The sequence below is a fragment of the Oncorhynchus keta genome, chromosome 25 (genome assembly GCF_023373465.1).
Source record: "Oncorhynchus keta strain PuntledgeMale-10-30-2019 chromosome 25, Oket_V2, whole genome shotgun sequence".
In the NCBI taxonomy this organism is placed as follows: Eukaryota; Metazoa; Chordata; class Actinopteri; order Salmoniformes; family Salmonidae; genus Oncorhynchus; species Oncorhynchus keta.
Genome location: NC_068445.1, coordinates 17079657 through 17103181, shown reverse-complemented (window position 1 = coordinate 17103181; position 23525 = coordinate 17079657). Strand labels below are relative to the sequence as shown.

Here is a 23525-nt window from a genome sequence, read left to right as displayed (position 1 = left end):
AAAATGAATTTCGGATTGTTCTTATTTTCCTCAATTAAGTTGGAAAAATAGGATGATCGAGCAGCAGCGAGGGCTCTTCGATACTGCACGGTACTGCCTTTCCAAGCTAGTCGGAAGACTTCCCGTTTTTGAATATCAATATGAAAACAATTCTGGGCAACAATTAAGTACCTTACTGTAATAGATTTCCATTAAAATTGACAAAAAATCGCTTTTAGGAAAAAAATATTTGTCAAGCAAGAATTTTGCTTGGAGAATCTGACTGCTGATAGGTACTTTTCAGAGTAGGAGGCCGTTCCTTCTATTGCTAGAGCAAAAGACTCACCTGCTGCGTACCGACTTGGTACCAATGAACCTGACGTTTCTACTAATCGCAATGCTCCTCAGTGGCCAACAACTTGCCTTTGAGCCAATCAGAGAGCATTAATCTCCACATCGGGGAGCTGACAGGAGTGACAAGAAAAAGGAAAAGATAGTGGCACTTTTTACAGTCTAATCCACACCCTTTTTATCAGAATTGTTCTAACTAAAGCAATACATATTTTTTTCTAGAGTAAGTCTACATCTTTCACGTCTAACTACAGAGTTTTGTGCATGAAGAATGATTATTTTGTTAGCTTGCTAACTGAGCAAAACAGTCACGCACACTTCACATGACACAAATGGGGTGGCAAGTGCAGCACGATACACACAACACTAAATGATCCTAAAGAGGTTTTAAATTTAAAACATGAGCGCAGCTAGATAGCATTGACAATACCATTAAGCAACACAGACATACATGCACTGCCAAACAACGCAACTGCCCTTACAAAAAAAGATTTCAGTTTTGAAACTGCAGTAAAAGTGTAGTAAATGCTGTCAACTGTGGTATTTTGAATGCAGTAATTGCATAATAACTGCAGTGTACTGCAGTTGATCTGCAGATATACTGCACTCTAACTGCAAACTTCTGGTTTGGAGTATTTTAACAAGGCTGGGTGGCTGATGACTTCAAGATCTTTGCTGTGTGAACACAAAAGAGATGGACTGCCGACACTGTTCAGAGGTGCTAAGTACTGTTGGCAGGCAAAAGTTTGACAATCGTACCGGTGTGTTTGAGCTATTATTGGCAGAGAGATTTGGAACTCTCTTTGTAATTGGTCTACTAACCAATGTACCACATGGTGATGCCACCATTGAAAGCTAAAACTACCACTCATGCAAACCTGCTGATTAGAAGGTACTGTGTAGATTGCATTTTCAACAAGCAACTATCAGGAAATGTTTTCCTAAATGTACAGTGTTAGTGACATCAGCTATTCTACAATATGATGTAAAACTCAAGACAATCTAGTTTTTGACTGCATTGGGCATGTAAATATCCTTAAAGGGATCCAAGTGCAACAAAAATTTACTTCTCTATTTGTCATTTATGATAACTCGTCATGCGTTTGTGAGGAGACAATCAAAGCAGAGATTTACTGGTGTGTTGTTGCATCTGACCACAGGGGGGCATTCTCTTCACTGGAGAAAAATACAGTGGACATAAAGCACATGTATTTTGTCTAGAGGTGCTCTGCACACCTTACTCAACATGTGAGATGAGTGGGCATTCTGCACTTGCTTGACAAAGCCATAAACAGAAAAGCAAGTCTTCTTAGAGGCCTATTGTACCATGCCTTTAAACAGATGATGGATGAAGGTCCCAGATCATCTAGCTCAACCCTCTTGCAACCCTTCCAATTTATTCTCACGGATTTGATGTTCTGAAATGTGGCAGATTAATTATAATCTATTTTGGAAGAACTACATGTAATTACTCTTCATTAACATCAATAGGCTGGCCAGCATGCCTCCAAAATATCTGTACACCGTCTGTCAACAATGTGATAAGATCATTGCACTATTATCAATGCGGTAAGCAGATCCTGCTTCTCCCTCTGCATTAGATATTCATTATGTCTTTCTCTTCCCATAAAACTTGACATATTCATCGGCAGCGTGACAAATCAGATGTGCAGTGAAATGGAGTGTGACTGAGAAGAGCAGTGGAGGATTATATCCAACAGGCAATCTCTCCACAATCCCTTCATTTGACTGGGGAAATACCCAGGGACGAGAATGAGATTGAATTTAACTAAAGATAGATAGATGAAGAAAAAGCAGATGGAGAACATTGTGCTATAGTTAAGTAATCATATATGCCATACAACAAACTTGGGTCCTAATTAATTCAACCACGTAATGCAACAAGATAGGAAAAATGCCAAGGGTGGTGAATACTTTTGCAAAACACTGTATTTATAAAGGGTTTGAATGATTTGTGCCCTTGGCCTCTCTCTCAGAGGAATGAGGATGTCGATGTAATCGAACACATCGATGAATTCCAATCGGTTTCCCTTCAAACATTGAAGTGTAATTTCATTGTCTTCATAATCTGCACTATATAGTCATTCTTATTACAATACATATAGCACATCCTAATCTATCAAACGATTTCACCCATATACCTTTAAGTTTGAAAATGAACTCAAGGTTTCAATATAATATATTAACAATAGCCTATTTTTGTACCCTCTCTGTACCACACCAGCAGGCTCTTGAATATTCTGGGTTTCAGTAAAGCACAACCTACCTTGGTTAACAACAATGGAGTGAACTAACACGGTCTGTTACCATGGATCCATCTACATTACTATCAGCATTCCCAAGGTTTTATTCAGACATAGCCATTATTAAAATCAGCTGGCTTAGTAACTACAATATCCAGTTGATTTAAATTGGGAAAGATAAGTTGGGAATGACCAGGTCTTTTAGGTCTACATCCACACAAAACTGTAGAACCTGCCAGATGTCTCACCACTACCACCAGATGGGGATGTTTTCAAGCCTTGCTTGAGACCTTGTACCAGGGCACTACCAGTGGAATAACATACTGTAAAAGGGGCTAGTATAGTACATGCTAGAGGAGGGTAGTAGGAGGAGCTATAGGAGGACGGGCTCATTGTAATGGCTTGAATGGAATAAATGGAAAGGTATCAAGCACATCAAACATATGGAAACCACATGTTTGACTCTGTTCCATTAATTCCATTCCAGCCATTACATTGAGCCCACTCTCCCATAGCTCCTTTCACCAGCCTCCTCTTGTGCATGCAGTTATGGAAAATCACTTTCGTGCTTACTTTCATTATTTTCTGATATCAAATACTACCAAATACTTAAAAACTTCTTAGGGCTAGGCCCCTTTTTTCTCCACTTCCTGTCTGAATGACATGCCCAAAGTAAAATGCCTATAGGTCAGGCCCTGAAGCCGGGATATGCATATAATTGGTACCATTTGAAAGAAAACACTTTGGAGTTTGTAGAAATGTTCAAATAATGTAGGAGAATATAACACAATAGATAAGGTAGGATAATATCCAAAGAAAAACCAACCCATAATTTATTTTTTGAGAGAGACCATCCTCTTAGAAATGCAAGAGAAAGGTCATGTTGAAAATTATCTTTCTGGATGCAATTCCTATGGCTTCCACAGGGTGTCAGCAGTTGTTGTTCAAGGTTTCATGATTGTAACTTCAAAAACTAATAAGAAATATCAGTTTTAGTAGAGGGACACAGTCTTGGAAATTAGTTTTTGTGGGCACCCTGAAGACATTACGCACATGCTAAAATTGGTTTCCATACATACTTCTTTCTGAAATAAATATTATAGTTTGATTACATTTGAGGGTATCTGAGGAGTAAATAGAAACGTATTATGACTTGTTGACAAAGTTTAGGGGTAGATTTTCGGATTCCTTTCTCTGCAAGTTGAATGAGTGGATTACTCAAATCGATGGCGAACACTAAACTGACTTTTTGGGATATAAAAGAAGGATTTTATCTAACAAAACGACACTACATGTTATAGCTGGGACCCTTTCGATGACCAATCAGAGGAAGATTTTCAAAAAGTAAGTGAATATTTACATTTACATTACATGTACATTACATTTAAGTCATTTAGCAGACGCTCTTATCCAGAGCGACTTACAAATTGGTGCATTCACCTTATGACATCCAGTGGAACAGCCACTTTACAATAGTGCATCTAAATCTTTTAAGGGGGGTGAGAAGGATTACTTTATCCTATCCTAGGTATTCCTTAAAGAGGTGGGGTTTCAGGTGTCTCCCTGGAAGGTGGTGATTGACTCCGCTGTCCTGGCGTCGTGAGGGAGTTTGTTCCACCATTGGGGGGCCAGAGCAGCGAACAGTTTTGACTGGGCTGAGCGGGAACTGTACTTCCTCAGTGGTAGGGAGGCGAGCAGGCCAGAGGTGGATGAACGCAGTGCCCTTGTTTGGGTGTAGGGCCTGATCAGAGCCTGGAGGTACTGAGGTGCCGTTCCCCTCACAGCTCCGTAGGCAAGCACCATGGTCTTGTAGCAGATGCGAGCGTCAACTGGAAGCCAGTGGAGAGAGCGGAGGAGCGGGGTGACGTGAGAGAACTTGGGAAGGTTGAACACCAGACGGGGCTGCGGCGTTCTGGATGAGTTGTAGGGGTTTAATGGCACAGGCAGGGAGCCCAGCCAACAGCGAGTTGCAGTAATCCAGACGGGAGATGACAAGTGCCTGGATTAGGACCTGCGCCGCTTCCTGTGTGAGGCAGGGTCGTACTCTGCGGATGTTGTAGAGCATGAAACTACAGGAATGGGCCACCGCCTTGATGTTAGTTGAGAACGACAGGGTGTTGTCCAGGATCACGCCAAGGTTCTTAGCGCTCTGGGAGGAGGACACAATGGAGTTGTCAACCATGATGGCGAGATCATGGAACGGGCAGTCCTTCCCCGGGAGGAAGAGCAGCTCCATCTTGCCGAGGTTCAGCTTGAGGTGGTGATCCGTCATCCACACTGATATGTCTGCCAGACATGCAGAGATGCGATTCGCCACCTGGTCATCAGAAGGGGGAAAGGAGAAGATTAATTGTGTGTCGTCTGCATAGCAATGATAGGAGAGACCATGTGAGGTTATGACAGAGCCAAGTGACTTGGTGTATAGCGAGAATAGGAGAGGGCCTAGAACAGAGCCCTGGGGGACACCAGTGGTGAGAGCGCGTGGTGAGGAGACAGATTCTCGCCACGCCACCTGGTAGGAGCGACCTGTCAGGTAGGACGCAATCCAAGCGTGGGCCGCGCCGGAGATGCCCAACTCGGAGAGGGTGGAGAGGAGGATCTGATGGTTCAGAGTATCGAAGGCAGCCGATAGGTCTAGAAGGATGAGAGCAGAGGAGAGAGAGTTAGCTTTAGCAGTGCGGAGCGCCTCCGTTATACAGAGAAGAGCGGTCTCAGTTGAATGACTAGTCTTGAAACCTGACTGATTTGGATCAAGAAGGTCATTCTGAGAGAGATAGCGGGAGAGCTGGCCAAGATCAGCACGTTCAAGATTTTTGGAGAGAAAAGAAAGAAGGGATACTGGTCTGTAGTTGTTGACATCGGAGGGATCGAGTGTAGGTTTTTTCAGAAGGGGTGCAACTCTCGCTCTCTTGAAGACGGAAGGGACGTAGCCAGCGGTCAGGGATGAGTTGATGAGCGAGGTGAGGTAAGGGAGAAGGTCTCCGGAAATGGTCTGGAGAAGAGAGGAGGGGATAGGGTCAAGCGGGCAGGTTGTTGGGCGGCCGGCCGTCACAAGACGCGAGATTTCATCTGGAGAGAGAGGGGAGAAAGAGGTCATTTAATCGTTATATGTGAATGTATGAAACCTGTGCCGGGGAAAAAATATTTTGATGTGGGGCGCCGTCCTCAAACAATCGCATGGCATGTTTTCGCTGTAATAGCTACTGTAAATCAGGCAGTGCAGTTAGATTAACAATAATGTAAGCTTTCAGATGATATAAGACACTTATTAGTACATAAATGTTTAAAATCCATAATATTTATGATTATTTCTTTGAATTGCGCGCCCTAGCCCTAAAAAGTTTTAAGGTGTGCTTGATTTAGCTTGCCTGTACACAATTAACCATAGAATCATGTTGAAGTCCCAAATTGCAAATTGTGCCCACTCTGCACATCAGTCAAGCTAAATCAAAAAGATATTTGACATGCAGGTAACTGCCAAAATAAAGGAAGCACCAACATAAAGTGTCTTAATAGGCCGATGGGCCACCACCAGCTTCCAGAACAGATTCAATGCTCCCCTGCATAGATTATATTGGTGTCTGTAACCCTATTGGAGAGATGAGACACCATTCTTCCACGAGAAATTCCATCATATGGTGTTTTGTTGCTGGTGGTGGAAAACGCTGTCTCAAGCGCCACTCTATAATCTCCCATAAGTGTTCAATTGGGTTGAGATCACAATTTTAAACCCGCTATGCTCCTTTGAGTCTTCACTTTCAAAGTCACTGAGATCTCTTCTTCTCTTCTTCTAAATAATGGGAAACTTAATTTTTTTATATACATTGCATGACCCTAAGCATGATGGGATGTTAATTGCTTAATTAACTCAGGAACCACACCTGTATCCCTCACTTTGTATCCCTCATTTACTCAAGTGTTTCCTTTATTATCCTGTAGGTATAGGACCGCTGTACTCTCAAGAGAATTTGGAGACATAGTTCATAATTAGGCCAGTCTTGCAGAGACATCTAGTGGTTGCACAATTAATAATGTATCCAACTGTTTCCATTAGTGTCTAAAAGGAAAAGGTTTGATAACAAATACTTTCTGTTATACTTCAAATAAATCTACACAACTGGTAACTATCTGGTACCAAATGGTGTCTTGTGGCGCTACTATTGGGTTATTAACGTGTAATTACCATTTCACCATGTACATTCTCAATAACTACCTCGTAATTGATGTACTATAAAGATATGTTTCATAAATGTAGTATGGAGCACAGAGAAGCATGGCCATATAAATTGCACCCATTTAAGCTTCTATGGCTGCGTTTACACATGCAGCCCAATTCTGATATTTTTTTCCGCTCATTGGTATTTTGACTAACCACATCAGATTTTTTTCAGAGATGATCTGATTGGTCAAAATACGAATTAGTGAAAAGAATATCAGAATTGGACTGCCTGTGTGAATGCAGCCTATGTTTGCAGACCAGATACAGATATAAATCTCCATAAGGGCTGGCTGCCAGTGTAGGGGGCCAGTGACAGACACATCTCAGGTGCAGAGCGTGTGGTATATATACAGTGCACTGAGTGCAGGAGGAACCTTACAAGGGAAAGGGATCCACGGTGAGTGACAGCACTAAAGGAGGTTTGGGGCTGGCGCCTGTTGAGACCTCTGCCTAGCAGCAATGGAGAAGAGTGGCTGTTTCCTTGACGAGAAGCAGATCTCTGTATCTTCTGTCCCCTCCCCCATCTCCCAATGCTACAATGATATTCCTCTCCAGGGAAGTCTCAAAGAGGTCTGTGAGACACCGAAACTAAAGATATACCATGTATACATATTCCAACAACTGAATCTAATCCAAACCCTATAACTTCTTTAACTTCTTTATAAAGAAGGTTAGCGTTTTTGTCATGATTCTTGTTCTGGAGGCAGCTCTGCAGAGTGGTCCCTAGCTCACACAGCCACAGAGTCATACAATCTGATTTTAAAGATAACCTTAACCACACTGCTAAACCTAATGCCTAACCCTAACCATAACATTAACACCATTTTTTTTACACTATATACAATTTTGACTTTGCAGCTGGCCCGTCTAGTGGAAATCGCTAATTCCTGCCTCCAGTACAAGACTCAACATGAGACAATAAGGGGAAAACACAAGCGTTGTACGTAATATAACACCTGTGAGGAGCAAGAAGAGTATAGCTTGGTCTGCTACTGGCAAATTAATAATTTCCACCTCCACACCAAAAGTAGACCTTTGCACCATCTCAAAGAGCAGAGGTCCATCCAACACACCCAGACTAACCAGCCCTAAACTATTAGTCTGAGAGTCACAGCCTGTCATAGTAAACGTCAGAAGCCCTACTGTAAGCTGTGCAATAGTAATTCTTGGGAATCTCACGTAACATTTTGATGAAGATCTTTGGTGACAAATTGGTCATGAGAGAGGGGATTCTGCTTAAGTCAATGGAGGATGAGTCGAGCTCTCCTTTCAGCTGCTATCATCTCCCTATTTTGGAGTATGATTAATTAGGGTATTTTGTGGTAAACGTTACTTAACTGGCTTCTTATGTTACAGTGATGGGACAATTGATAGGATTAAGAGGGGAGGCTGTGCTGTAAGAGAAGAGGAGCTGCAGAGACTCAGAGAGCACTGCCTTCTGTAGGCTAATCAGCTCCAAGCGTTCACAGAACACAGGTGGGGTGTCATTAAGTCATTTAGTCATCAAACTGGACACCGTCTGCCTTCGAAACATTCCAAACAATTCCCAGCTGAAATGTATGCCTATAGAGTTGCTACATGAATTGCAGTATAGGAGCTTTGAAGTTTTTGCTTGCTTGTTACTAGTTACAGCGTATTATGTGAAATGTGCCATAATCTTCCAAATAAACAACTTTTGTCAAACAAACCTTTTTACGTAATTGTATTGGTTAAATAGAAAAGGGGATTTTGTTATTTGATTTATGAATGCCTCATTTTGAATTCAGCTATTTTGAATTTAAAAGGACAGTCTACAGTTCAAACAATAACAAAGCGAACACCCCACCACTGTGTTTGGTAAGCAGATGAGGGAGGGATAGGGTTGGAGAAATGTACCACTCTCAGACTCATAGACTGAGCTATGGATGCAAGGACTGACAGACCATCACATTAAAATAATACTTTTAACATGTGTTTGGTTACAATTACATTGTTTATAAACAATGGAGTAAAACAGTCTTATATTTTGGCTTCTGATGGGGTATGATAGTAGAACTAAGCTCATGCAGCATTTATAAGTTATATTCCACAAGAATCAATGGGTATATATCATTCATTTAAAATGATCCACCCCCGAAAATGTGTCATCACAATTATGCCCCAGCCCTGTGCCTCATAATAAAGTTGGTTACACTTTTTCATATTGTATTCTTGTTATAGAAAAATGATCCTAATATCTGAGTGAATGACAGGTGAATTTTTAAAGTTCCCTTAAAACACACGGTGCTTCGATCACGCAGACATTTATTTCAAACGTGCATTGACAGGTTTATATTCCTCTTAGAAAAGACACTGACGCGTGAAACGAGGAGACAATCCTGCAAGTAAACAGGAATTGAGAGTTTTGATAAACTGGTGCAGCTGGTCAATAAATCTGATTTAAAACAGTTAAATTAATATTTTCTGATACCACTACAAATCGTCTAAAAATATTGACAACAAAAAAGCATTGGTCACATATATTTCACGACCATCTAATATTCTTTGACTTGGGTCGAATTCTATATTGTATTAATAAAATCGTGTTCAACCTTAACTAGGCAAGTCAGTTAAGAACAAATGTCTATTTACAATGACGGCCTAGGAACTGTGGGTACAACGACAGATTTTTACCTTGTCAACCTCGGGGATTCGATCTAGCAACCTTTCAGGTTACTGGCCCAGCGCTCTAACCACTGGACTACCTGTAGCCCCAGCAGGAATCATGAGTGTTGCATATAGAACCCGATATGGAACCAATGTTGGTTCAGTGAAGGAGAATCCCTAGGAATCCCTATCCATACCATATGAAGTAGTATTTTCGATTATTTGTACTAGTCATTTCCAACTTGTTTTGATAAAGGTCAGGAAGGCCTACATGGAACAATTTATTACGTTTGATAAATTGTCGATAAATAGATTGGGTATGGATTGGAAGAAAGTATGCACAAATTATAGGTAATTATTTACTCTGAATATAATGTAAGCATTTCGATTTTATGACTAACGATTACGATTGTCATGACTGATAAATAAATGAAAGAAACGTGTGCAGCTGTTGGCTATGCATCTATGCTACTGCTGGTGCCCTATTTGAATTCCTCTTGTTGGACTTAAACGGAAAGTTCGGTTTAAAATCATAAGATCTCATATGTGCAAGCTCTTCTTAATTTAGGAACATTTTAGGAGGTGTTGCAAAGCTTCTGGACGTTGCGAACAACTAATTTATATCCCATTCACGAATTCGGCTAAAATATATGAATGTCTTTATTATGTACTTTTCCCTTTCCCTGCATTAGATGAGATGGAAATTGAATTGAGACCCTAACCTGTCTATTACATTGGGGCAGTAGAAGAGCTCATTAATGTTAAACCCTGGTCTCTCTTTTCCCTTCCGGCGCGTCTCAGTATTAGCCAAGCATTGCAGGCTGGCGCCGCGGCCTCTCCACTTCCACAACATTAGGTGTAATGTTACTGTTTGTTGTGGCCTAAGCATACTAATAGGTCGTTGGAAGTCAGCATCAGTGTAAACCTGAGCGACATCCACCTTGCCGGGCAAGATCACTCAACCATGAAGACCTGAACAACAATTGAGTAACCTACCCTGTCTCAACAGAAGCTCATGAATAGAGAGCCACTGGTTTGGCATCATGCAGTCCATCTGGTTATGGATAGTTATTGCAGCCGCGAGTTGAATTTAGTTTGCTGCGGCTGCTATTAGAAGCACATCTGCTTCAAATCCTAAAATCGTCTTAAAACGCAATCAGCCTAAACTCCTCTGCAATAATCTCATTTATGATGTCTATATCATACACTATTAGAAAACAATTGTTATATGCTTGTCTTGCTTCATATATGGCACCCCTAAAGGCTTCATTCAGCATGCTTCCCATCCGAAACAGTTTGGGTCAGTTAATGCATATATTATGACGACATTTTGTGACGTTTTTGTTCATTTTGGCCTTCGGCAAGGGTTTTTGCACAATAAAGGTTTTCTCAAGGCAAGCAGAAGTTCTGGTGCTTAAGTCTACGCCCTTCGTCGGTTATTGGTCAACAGTAGAGATTATTCAATGAAGAGTTTGTTGTCATTCAACAATAGACTAGTCCTGTTTTTTCACTTAAAAAATACTGCACCAAACATCTTAGTTTGATGTAAAATTACGCATCTCGTTAGCAAAAGCGTCAAAATCAATGACAGATTTCTTGAGTTATCTTAGATTAATTCTGACTATTTTGAGGAAGTGCATACTGGCTATGGTGTCTCAAGATGGGACAAACAGTAGTCTACTATTGCCACTTTTTCTCAATTTTCTAGCGAAGGTCTTATAAGGGAGTATGCGACCACACTTGTTCGGTTCGCCTAGCCGAGTTCAGCTAGACACCAGCCGATCCGAAGCATGCGGAAGCCTTACAGGTTCTATATAGAGCCGACATTGCATATAGAACCCGATATGGAACCAGTGTTGGTTCAGTGAAGAATAATCCCTAGGGTTCTGATCAAAGAACCCTACAAAAGGGTTATATATAGAACCTTTAGGGGTGCCATATATGATGAAAGCAATTATAACCCTTTTTTGATTCTATCCGGAACCTTTTTATCTAAGAGTGTCCAACAGCCAAACATTCTTCTTCGTCATCATCATCTTCAATAGCTAGGAGAAAATGTAGGTGTAATAACTTCCCATCCTGGCACCCCACCCCCATTCTGTCCATCCTTACCCAGTTAAAGTGAGATGTCTCGTGTCACCGTGTAAGATGAGATAAAGGAGTGGTTAAAGTGCATGAGACAGGCGCATCACACACTTGGCTATTGGCAGTTTGGAGACGGTTTCTTGGAGTGCTGAAAGGTATGCCCTGATGATACTACACACGATAGTGAGACCAGGTTGACTTTCAGACAGTGCTTATCAACTCACCTAGATCTAAGGAATTATTACATCCCTATTGAAGAACATTTGGAGAGCATCGCTAATATCTGTTGTATGATTGATTTCACTTGACCACGCTGAAACTGTGCAGTTACACATTTGTCTGTCTTAAAAATAATCCTCTGTATAAACTAGTGATGCTTCCCAGTCCAGTGACTTCAACGCCATTCTCGGTGAAAGATATTCTAAAGATGGAGCAGCAACATCACCCCCACCAAGGTTACTTCTATCCAGATCAAGACGCCCAGATGTCTCTGCAGCGCATGCACAGTGCACTTCGGAGCCTCGACTTACTTGACAGTCAGGATAAGTCGTGCTTCTCGGGAGCAACACAGATGAAATGCACCCTGAGTTCGGAGGACATTGACATCCTGAGGGGCAGTTGTAGTTCAGCGGCTGAGGAGGAGACAAATGGGGACCCAGGTAAATTAAAACGATGTCGTTAAAACACGCAGCGCTGACATCCAATGACAGATATTTCAGAAAAAAATATTCGATTGGGCTCTGTCAATACAAGAACTGAATTAAAATGTTGTTTTTTTTATAATCATGAATTATTTTGAAACAAACTGAAGTACACCCTGAATGAAGCTTTATGGAATTGGCCCCAATCCTGCCTCTTTGATGCTGCATGACAGCCTGTCTCTCAACCTCATGCCCCACCAAAATCTATGTTCATGAGCAATATTATTAACATTTTTTAAAGGGGCAATGAGCAGTTGCTACATTAATTTCTGTACTTATAAATGAATGATATGTACCCATTGATTATTGAAGAATATAACATATTGGTGCCTCATGAGTTTGGTTCAACTGTCGTACCCTATCAGAACCAAACATATAAGCTTGTTTTACTCCAATGTCTCTAAACAAAGTAAATGTAAGCAAACACTATATAGCCTCAAAACATTGTTAAAACTGTAATGTTTATTTCATGGATTGTCAGTCCTTACATCCATAGCTCTGTCTATGAATTTGAGAATGTTTACATTTCTACAGCCTCATCCCGCAGCTTGTTAACCAAACAGGTGAGGGTACGATGCTTTGCTATTGTTTCTACTGCTGATTGCCATTTTAATAGGCATGCACAAAATTACATTTTTTCAATATAAACTAGCTAAACCTCCTATTTTGACAATGTTTTACAAATATAAATAAATGGCAATGACGAGGCCTACCTATAGGAGAAAATAAAGGCTAGTAAAATGGTAATGAATTGACCTTCTCACCACATTTAAATTTAATCTCCGTGAAAGCTTTATATTGTGACATTGCTGATATGCATAATGCGTAATGCAGTTAATCCATGTGACGCAGAAATTTCAATTGAAGTAGGCCTAACCCACTGTGCAAAAACTGGGTGAATCAACGTTGTTTGCACGTAATTTCAACCCCCCAAAAACAATGGGATGATGTTGAATCAACGTGGAAAACTGATTTGATTTGCAAGAAGTCATCAATGTAAGGTAATTTCCTATTTTTTTGCCCAACTTTTAACCTAAATCCAATGACATGGTGAATGTGTTTGTTAATTTCACGTTAGCTGATCACTCCACCAAATGTAAATCAGAACTTGAAGGTGAACTGACGTCTGTGCTCAGTGGGAAGTTTTTAACTAGGCAGTTTTCCAATGAAGGAATGTGTCTAACATTGCTATTTCTAATTATTGCAGGTATGCTTCTTGACGATTCGATGGGTTGTGATGGGAAAAATGACAATACCTATTCAGGCAAGCCAAAGCAAAGATTGCGCAGAAAACCACGCGTGCTATTTTCCCAAACGCAGGTTTTTGAGCTGGAACGGCGCTTCAAACAGCAGAGGTACCTTTCTGCACCAGAGAGGGACCACCTCGCCAATATTCTAAAGCTGACTTCTACTCAAGTCAAAATCTGGTTTCAAAACAGGAGGTACAAGTGCAAGCGGCAAAGACAAGACAAGTCTCTGGAATTGGCTGGATACCCGCCTCTACCACGAAGGGTGGCAGTGCCCGTGTTGGTTCGAGATGGCAAACCGTGCATGGGAGGACCTCATTTAGCGCCATACAACGTGACAATTGGCTCTTACAACACCATATATGGATATGGTAATAACTCACATGGTTGTAGTTATCCGAGTATGCCATCCATACCAAGTGCAACGCAAATGTCCAACAACCATATAGTTGACATGAACCTCATGGAAAATGTAGAGGGACCATTCCAACAAGGACACTTTCAGGCAACTTTACCGGGGATAAGAGCGTGGTGAGAAACTATTCCAAAACAACCACCCAACTCTCATCAAGTTTTTTTCGTTTAGGTTTTTGTTTAGGTTTGGCTATGCAGCTGCAAGGTTACTTGTTGAAAACATCAACGAATGGGCCAATAGGCAAATCCAAGTGTAGGCATATACTGTTTAACACGTTTATATTGGACTATATGTGTTTTTTTCTCACTATGTGTATTGGTCTACTATAATTTCTTGTTTCACTATTTAGTTTTGTTTAGCTATTTAACTAAGTTGATAATATTGCTCTAACGGACTGTGTTCAAGACATGGTATTTTTGTACATGACAATAAACCTTGATTTAATATTTTATTGTGCTGTGAGATCACGCCATCCTCTCTCTGCAACCCAATCATATTATATTTAGACTTGTATTAGACCTACAACTACATCTACAACAAATAACACAAACGATTAAAATGATTTTTTAAAACAACATCAACAGTCAAGGCCTAATGGGAATACTAATTGTATTATACGTTGTATTATAAATTGCATTATGATTGTATTATTTGTCTTATAATACAATTATAGTTTTATTATTATTACTATACAGCCAAATTGATAATACATGTTTGGGGTCGCTCTGTGCAGGGGATAAATGGTCCAAAACAAATTGGCTATAACGTTGCTCTATTAGAAGCATATAGTTCGTTGATCTTTTTATGAAACCATTAAAGGGATTTCATCGTTGAGCCTGAATTTAACTTTCGAATTTGAGTATGACTTGAGTTGACGTTGACAATTAATAGCCTAAATCTATACTCGTCATAAATTGAGATTGGGCTTCTGAAAATAGCCTATTTGTAATGAGGTAGGACTAATTGCTCATCCAATTAACGACAATTACAATCAACACGCTACTGCTGTATTTTTTTCCACTTAACGAATTAAGTTGTGTTTTCTTTACCCTGAAAACGGAATAAAAAAACAAAGCTCACTTTTCCTCCCTCATAGCAGTGTAAAATAGCATGTTCATGTTTTTAAAATATTCGTTGTATATTGTTAGACCATATAAATTGTTGCTAAAGATATCTCTATATTGACATATGACCTGGCACAAGCCCAACGATTTAAATGGTTCCACAATCTTAATGCTATCAACCCAAATGGTCATTATTGTTCCGTCGACAAAGCCGCTGAACAATGCCACACGCGATAAGGACGAGGAGCCTGTCCTGTCATGGACCTTGGGAAAAGGTAAACAAACTCGTAGACACAGTGGCTCTTTTCCTCTTAACTTTCAATCAAATAGGGAAACAGCTTCCAATCTAACCTGTCAGCCTTCGATAGGAGGGAGATACTAACACCACTTGTGCTAACTGGATTGCACAGTTTAGATAACTATCAGTGAATGTAGCCTAAAGTGCACCAAATTTGCACATTCAAGTCAAGACTTGAAAATAACAGATTTCATGATAAAACGATATATAGCCTACTGCATTGTTTCTTATGTATTCATATTCTGCTTACCTAAAATCCAATTACAGCTCTATAATTCAATTTTTATGAAATGTAAAAATTATTTGTTGTTCGATTTATGTGTCATCAATTTAATAATTCAGGGATCCTGAGTGGCACAGCTCTAAGGCACTGCATCGCAGTGGCGTCACTACAGTCCCGGGTTTGATCCCAGGCTGTATCACAACCGGCCGTGATCGGGAGTTCCATAGGGCGGTGCACAATTGGCCCAGCAATTTGTTCTTAACTCACTTGCCTCGTTAAACAAATTAAAATTGTTATTTTATTTGGTAGCCAACCTGTGAATGTGGATTCCCTGTGTGGCTGCCTGCCTTAGCCCCCTGGGGCAGATATAGTGGTGAGCTGAGGCACATCAGAGCTGAGATAAGGGAGAGAGTGTCTCAGAGCAGAATTTAGCAGCAGACAGAGTGGAGACCAAGACCTCTTGAGAAGATCAGATAAGATGTGTGTGTCGGAAGCTCAGTTTGAGAAGGAGATGGAATAAGGTTGGCACTTTGTTAAGGGCGAGATGAGACTCAGAGAATGGGGATGCATTACATACCCTTTTCAAAGACCAGGGCTCAACAGCTGGCTTAGGGCTTACATCACGGACAGAATAGAGCAGACTATAAATGGTAGATGCTGTAACCATCTCTGATCTGTAGTCATCACAGAGAAGTCCACCCGTTTGAGGCTTGAAATGAATGGATTTTTTTTCACAATGTTGATTACAAATCAGATACCCTTTTTGCACTGAAGTAATGTCATTTATATTGAGGTGCTTGTTTTGGAATTGAAGACTAGTTACCAGTATGCTGTAATCTAAATTATTCAAACTCCATGAAAATAACTTGTTCTAACTGAATGGACACAAAACACATTTACTTTGATAAGGTGAGGGCATTACACACTGATCAAAAATGTGAGCCATGCTGTCACAGAGATCCTTTTGTACTGGACTGGAGCAAAACGCTTCAGCCAGGGAAAACACCATACAGTGGTGTAGTCACTGGGATTTACAGATTCAACTCTGCCACCCAGTCTTTACATCAAAGATATCAGACAGTGAAATGTATGAGTCATCAACCTGAGGTAATCTCAAAGAACACATGATCAGTCAGTTCAAGAATGTAAATACCACATAGGACATAATGTATATGTGTCTAAGAAAGACACAACATAGAATGTGTGTCGTGACCGGAGGATGTACTTACAATCTAGAATGTTGACAATCTAGTAGTACAAAAAAATAAAAGTACAAATCGGCAAGAATTGGTCAACCATTTTTAATACATGACCTATTAATACATAATGCATCCACACACCAATAAGAATTTGAGTTTAAAGCCAGACATGTTTTTTAAGCTGTTCAATGCGTTAACATGGTTTTCAGCCAGAATAGAAATCTATGGACAAGGTAAAACAGCAATCCATGGTTTAGTTGAATTTCCCTGGCACCGTTTCTACATGCTAACGTTTTAGCATTTGCGGTAAAAATCCCATTCAAGTCATGGGACCGATATTAGCATTTTTCGCGCATCACGTTCCAAACATCTAGAAGAGATTTTATTGAGCTTCACAATACATTTGACATACTTTCGGATTATCTGGACTTGATGCGTGAAAAATGCTAATATCGGTCTCATGCCTTGAATGAAATTTGTGCCTAAAATGCTAAAACATTAGCAGGTGGAAACAGTGACAGGGAAACTTCACCAAAGCATGGACTGTAATTTGGGTGAACTATCCCTTTAAATCTAGATCCCCAACTGGCAGTCCGCGGGCAGAATTTTGCAAAAAAATAATTCTAATTATTGTATACAATACCAGTCATAAGTTTGGACAAACCTACTCCTTCAAGGGTTTTTCTTTATTTGTACTATTTTTTACATTGTAGAATAAAAGTGAAGACATCAAAACACAGATGGAATATTGTAGTAACCTAAAAAGTGATTTTAGATTCTTCAAAGTTGCCACCCTTGCCTTGACGACAGCTTTGCACACTCTTGGCATTCTCTCAACCAGCTTCATGAATGAAGCTTCTGGAATGCTTTTCCAACTGTCTTGAAGGAGTTCCCACATATGCTGAGCACTTGCTGGCTGCTTTTCCTTCACTCTGTGGACCAACTCATCCCAAACCATCTCAATTGGGTTGAGGTTGGGTGATTGTGGAGGCCAGGTCATCTGATGCAGCACTCCATCACTCTCCTTTTTGGTCAAATAGCCCCTACACAGCCTGGAGTTGTGTTGGGTCATTGTCCTGTTGAAAAACAAATTATAGTCCCACTAAGCGCAAACCAGATGGGATGGCGTATCACTGCAGAATGCAGACACAGCAGTTGGAACCAAAAATCTCAAATTTGGACTCATCAGACCAAAGGACAGATTTCTACCGGTCGAATGTCCATTGCTCGTATTTCTTGGTTTAAGCAAGTCTCTTCTTCTTATTGGTGTCCTTTAGTAGTGGTTTCTTTGCAGAAATTCGGACATGAAGGCCTGATTCACGCAGTCTCCTCTAAACAGTTGATGTTGAGGTGTGTCTGTTACTTGAACTCTGTGAAACATTTATTTGGGCTGCAATCTGAGGTGCAGTTAACTCTAATTAACGTATCCTCTGCAGCAGAGGTAACGCTGGGTCTTTCTTTCCTGTGGCGGTCTTCATGAGAGCCAGTTTAATCATTGCTCTTGATGGTTTTTGCGACTGCACTTTCAAAGTTCTTGACATTTTCCAGATTGACTGACCTTCATGTCTTAAAGCAATGATGGATTGTTGTTACTCTTTGCTTATTTGAGCTAATAATATGGACTTGGTCTTTTACCAAATAGGGCTTTCTTCTCTTTACCACCCTACCTTATCACAACACAACTGATTGGCTCAAACACATTATGAAAGAAAGAAATTCAACAAATGAACTTTTAACAAGGCACACCTGTTAGTTGAAATGCATTACTGGTGACTACCTCATGAAGCTGGTTGAGAGAATACCAAGAGTGTGCAAAGCTGTCATCAAGGCTAAGGGTGGCTACTTCGAAGAATCTCAAATCTAAAATATATTTTGATTTGTTTAACACTTTTTGTTTACCACATGATTCCATATGTGTTATTTCATAGTTTTGTCTTCACTATTATTCTACAATGTAGAAAATAGAAAAAATGATCAAAAAACCTTGAATGAGTATGTCCAAACTTTTGCTGAAACTGCATCTCTGCCCCATTGCAAAAGCCACTTGCATCTAAAGGTGTTATAAAATTACTTAAATGTTTGCTCTGCACCATGACAAAATGTGTAGAACTGCAGATAAATTGCTTTAAAACGGTGGTGATTTTCCCTATGCCCCATTGCAAAATGTGTATAATTGGGGGAATATATATTGAACAGTTTTGTGGGTGTGTGTGTGTGTGTGTGTGTGGTAGGGTGGTGTGCAGGTTAAATAAGAAAAACTGTATAGTTGATTTGGACTGTAAAACACTGAAATCAGCCTGTGATTTTAACTTTGGAAACCGTTTCCCAAGTATTCACTACTCATAATAGAGAGCACCATGGTCTTGTATGATCATATTCAAATGAAAGCAAAGTTTGAAATGATTATGTTTTAGTCAAATATTATATCTGTTTGGGCTTCTGGATGAATTTGCAGTTTAATGGCACAGGCAGGGAGCCCAGCCAAAGAATTATCCAGTAATCCAATCTAATTGATGATCCTGCTTTAAATGATCTTCATCTGTGATATCAAGCAATGTTTAGTACAGTTTGTCAAGCAATGTTTAGAACCGGGACACCGCCTTGATATTAGTTGAGAACAGTTTGTCCAAATCAAACCAGGACATAAGCACTTCCCCTCATGGCCTAGATCTAAACATCTGCAGATGGACATGTTCTTACTCAAGAGACATCACTCAACTGTCTACCATCCATAAACACTCTTTTGTCCCCTGGCTGAGGATGTTCAGCTACTGAAATACTGGAAAGACAACATTCTCAACAACTTTAAACAACTCATTCGTGTGCTGTTTGTATTGATAAGTTCTTTGATGCTGTTGGAAAACAGAAAATAACTTGAGTTCTCTGCTATTTAATCAATACTCTTCCATCTATTCCACCAATGACTGAAATCTGTGTCATAGATTAAAATGACTTGGTGTAAGCGAGAATAAGAGAGGCCTAGAACAGAAAACTATGACACCAGTGGTGAGACCAGCGTGGTGAGGAGACAGAGGCTGCCATCTCGTTATCTGTTAGGATAAAAGTACCTGTCAGATATACACAGAACAATGCAACGCGTATGGAATGTGGACATGCCTAAAGCCAACACCTCAGAGGAGGATCTGATGGTTCACAGTACTCTGCTGCCTGTGACTAGAAGGATGAGAGCAGAGTTGGAGACTTTTATCTCCCTCTCCAACTTCAAACATCAGCTATCAGAGCAACTAACAGTCTGCAGCTGAATACTAGTCTTGTAAAAGCTCACTGATTTTCACCTACCTCATTCCCATACTGTTTTTATACTGTTTTTATTTATTTACTTTTCTGCTCTTTTGGACACCAAATCTCTACCTGTACATGGTCTGATCATTTATGACATCAGTGTTAATCTGCAAAATTGTATTTTTCGGGTGCAACTCTCATGCCTTTTGCACACATTGGGAGGGACTGCCCATTTTTTCAGGGATGATTGTCTGCTAAATGGTCTGGAGAAGAACTCTGTGGGTCTAGGGTCACACGGGCAGCTTTATGTTGGCCAGGCCGCCGTGCAAATGAGAACTTGATTTCATCTGGTTAAATAAAGGTGAAATAAAAAAATAAAAGCATAGGAAAGGGCAGTTGATACAGACACCACTGTTCATTCATGAGGATGACTACATTACATTTACATTTAACATTTAAGTCATCTGCAGACGCTCTTATCCAGGGGGACTTACAGGATTGGTGCATACACCTTATGACAACCAGTGGAACAGGCAGATGCATCTAAATCTTGAATGGGGAAAGTGGCTTGAGAAGGAGACAGAGGAGGAAAATCCTAGGTATTCCTTGAAGAGGTGGGGTGCCAGGTCTCCGGAAGGTGGTGATTCCATTTCCGCTGTCCTGGCGTCGTGAGGGAGTTCATATGTTCACATTCTACAAGGCGAGTAGAAAATAGAAAAAATGATCAAAAGTTTTGAATGAGGTCCAAACTTTGCTGAAACTGCATCTCTGCCCCATTGCAAAATGAGTAGAATTGCATTAAAGGTGTTATAAAATTGCCCTAAATGTTTGCTGTGGGCCTGACAAAAGAGCCTGCAGATAAATTGCTTTAAGGTGCAACATTTTCCCTACAGCCCCATTGCAGCACCATGGTCTTGCAGCGGATATATATTCAACTGGAAGCCAGTGGAGTGAGCGGAGGAGCGGGGTGACGTGAGAGAACTTGGGAAGGTTGAACACCAGACGGGCTGTGTGCGTTCTGGATGAGTTGTAGGGGTTTAATGGCACAGGCAAAGCCCAGCCAACAGCGTATAGTTGCAGATAAAAGACGGGAGATGACAAGTGCCTGGATCAGACCTTCGTGATTTTCCTGTGTGAAACCGTTTCCCAAGTATTCCTACTCATTGTAGAGCATGAACATGCAGTATGGGGACACCGATCATATTCAAATGAATGCAAAGTTTGAAATGATTATGTTTTAGTCAAATATTATAGGTCTGTTTGGGCTTCTGGGGAGGTCAATTTGCAGTATATGAACCATCCTCTCGAGAAATAATTATCCCTTCCCGGAAGGAATTGATGATCCTTCTTTAAATGAGGTTCATCTGAGGTGGTGATCAAGCAACTGATACATGTCTGCCAGACATGCAGAGACCGTTTGTCCACCTGGTCATCAGAAGTTTGTCCAAAGGAAAAGATTAATTGTGTCCCCCTCTGGCATAGCAATGATAGGAGAGACCATGTGAGGTTATGACAGAGCCAAGTGACTTGGTGTATAGCCAGAATAAACAGGGCCTAGAACAGAGCCCTAGGGGGACACCAGTGGTGAAATACTGGAAAGACAGATTCTCGCAACGCCACCTCATAGGAGTGACCTGTTTGTATTGATAAGTTCTTTGATGCTGTTGGAAAACAGTTAGAAAATAACTTGGAGAGGGTCTATTTAATCAATACTCTTCCATCTATTCCACCAATGACTGAAATCTGTGTCATAGGTTAAAATGATGTTGAGCAGAATAACAGTGTAAAACTATGTCAGCAGTGCGTGACCAGAGATGCCTCCGTGAAACAGAGAGCAGTCTCAGTTGAATGTTATCTGAAACCTGACTGATTTGGATCAAAAGGTCATACTGAAAGATATAGAGCAGAACAATGCAACGCTCAAGAGTTTTGGAGAGAAAAGAGAGAAGGGATACTGGTCTGTAGTTGTTGACATCATGAGGATGTGATACAGGCAGCCCACAAAGGCTTTTGACTTACTTACTTACTATGGCCTAAGTAAGTCAGTAAGTAAGTCAGTAAATAGCCAAAGTCTATTTAGTCAGGGCTAAAAGAAATCTGGAAAGATATTACATTTCCGACCTCCTTTTACTTCCACCTATATCCCTATATTGTGGCTGTGTTTTTCTACATTTCTCAAACATTTACCAAACAGTAGGCATAGTACATTTCAGATTTCCTGTCCATCTAGCTACAATAAGAAAACAGTAAAAGATACCAACAAAATTGCATGTGAAAGATAATTCAGGTTAGAACGTTCAGTGCAGAGGAGGCTGGTGGGAGGAGCTATAGGAGGACAGGCTCATTGTAATGGCTGGAATGGAATAAATGGTACGGTATCAAACACATCAATCATATGGAAACAGGATGTTTGACGTCATTCCATTAATTCCGTTCCAGCCATTACAATGAGCCCTCCTCCTATAGCTCCTCCCACCAGCCTCCTTTGGTTTAGTGTACAAATCAACCTAATATATTTGCAATGGAGCCTTCTGCCATAACACTGCAACTAATTTGAAGATGACAACCAACCAGGCGTAATCCATATCGATCCCCATGTTCACTCCCATCTACAGTATATACAGTACATGCAGTGACTGATTACCTTTTTGCCTGGGGAGTTGAACGTTTTAAAAACATAATATGGCCTTGGAGCCCCCTCTGCTGGTGAGACCACCATACTGTATCTCTACAGACACACACAATATAAACAGGCAGAACCAAGAGCCTGACTGGCTGAAGACAATGTTCAAAGCCAACAGGGATAGGTGGCTTTCCTCCTAAAATCATAACTGTCAGCTATGTCAGACTCTAAGCCAACACAAATTAGCCGTTGACACACAAAATATCACTGACAGACAGGCAGGAGAGCAGGTGTATTCATTCTCTATCTACTAAATAAACAACATCTGAAATAATATTTTCTCAACTACTTGACTGGAACGAACTACAAAAATCCCTGAAACTGGAAACACATCTCCCTCACTAGCTTTAAGCACCAGCTGTCAGAGCAGCTCACAGATTACTGCACCTGTACATAGCCCATCTATAATTTAGCCCAAACAACTACCTCTTCCCCTACTGTATTTATTTATTTATTTTGCTCCTTTGCACCCCATTATTTCTATTTCTACTTTGCACATTCTTCCACTGCAAATCTACCATTCCAGTGTTTTACTTTCAATATTGTATTTACTTCGCCACCATGGCCTTTTTTTGTTGTTGCCTTTTCCTCCCTTATCTCACCTCATTTGCTCACATTGTATATAGACTTATTTTTCTACTGTATTATTGACTGTTTTACTCCATGTGTAACTCTGTGTTGTTGTATGTATTGAACTGCTTTGCTTTATCTTGGCCAGGTCGCAATTGTAAATGAGAACTTGTTCTCAACTTGCCTAGCTGGTTAAATAAAGGTGAAATAAATATATGTTTTAAATTCAGCAGTAATCATAACATTTATCCTAAATAGAGATAACCAATTTCCTCAGAATTACATGACCCCACTTTTATGACACAATTGCAAGGAAAACAGCAACAAAATGCTACTACACAACAAAAAGGCCACAACAC

At 40.4% G+C, this 23525-nt stretch overlaps 1 protein-coding gene across 1 annotated transcript; it reads left to right on the top strand.

Annotated features, from left to right (window-relative positions):
- The first annotated feature begins 11625 nt into the window (after window positions 1-11625).
- Window positions 11626-14326, top strand: nkx2.7 (NK2 transcription factor related 7). Its single transcript, XM_035735233.2, has 2 exons — window positions 11626-12182; window positions 13432-14326. Exons 1-2 carry the CDS (start codon window positions 11897-11899, stop codon window positions 14004-14006), a joined length of 861 nt encoding a protein of 286 aa, XP_035591126.1. The 5' UTR covers window positions 11626-11896; the 3' UTR covers window positions 14007-14326.
- The last annotated feature ends 9199 nt before the right edge of the window (window positions 14327-23525 follow it).

Excerpts from the sequence above, each read along its gene's own strand:
- nkx2.7 (XM_035735233.2), top strand. The coding sequence starts at position 11,897 with ATGCTTCCCAGTCCAGTGACTTCAACGCCATTCTCGGTGAAAGATATT. Across the intron at positions 12,183-13,431 it reads GGAGACAAATGGGGACCCAG|GTATGCTTCTTGACGATTCG; the intron begins GTAAATTAAAAC and ends TAATTATTGCAG.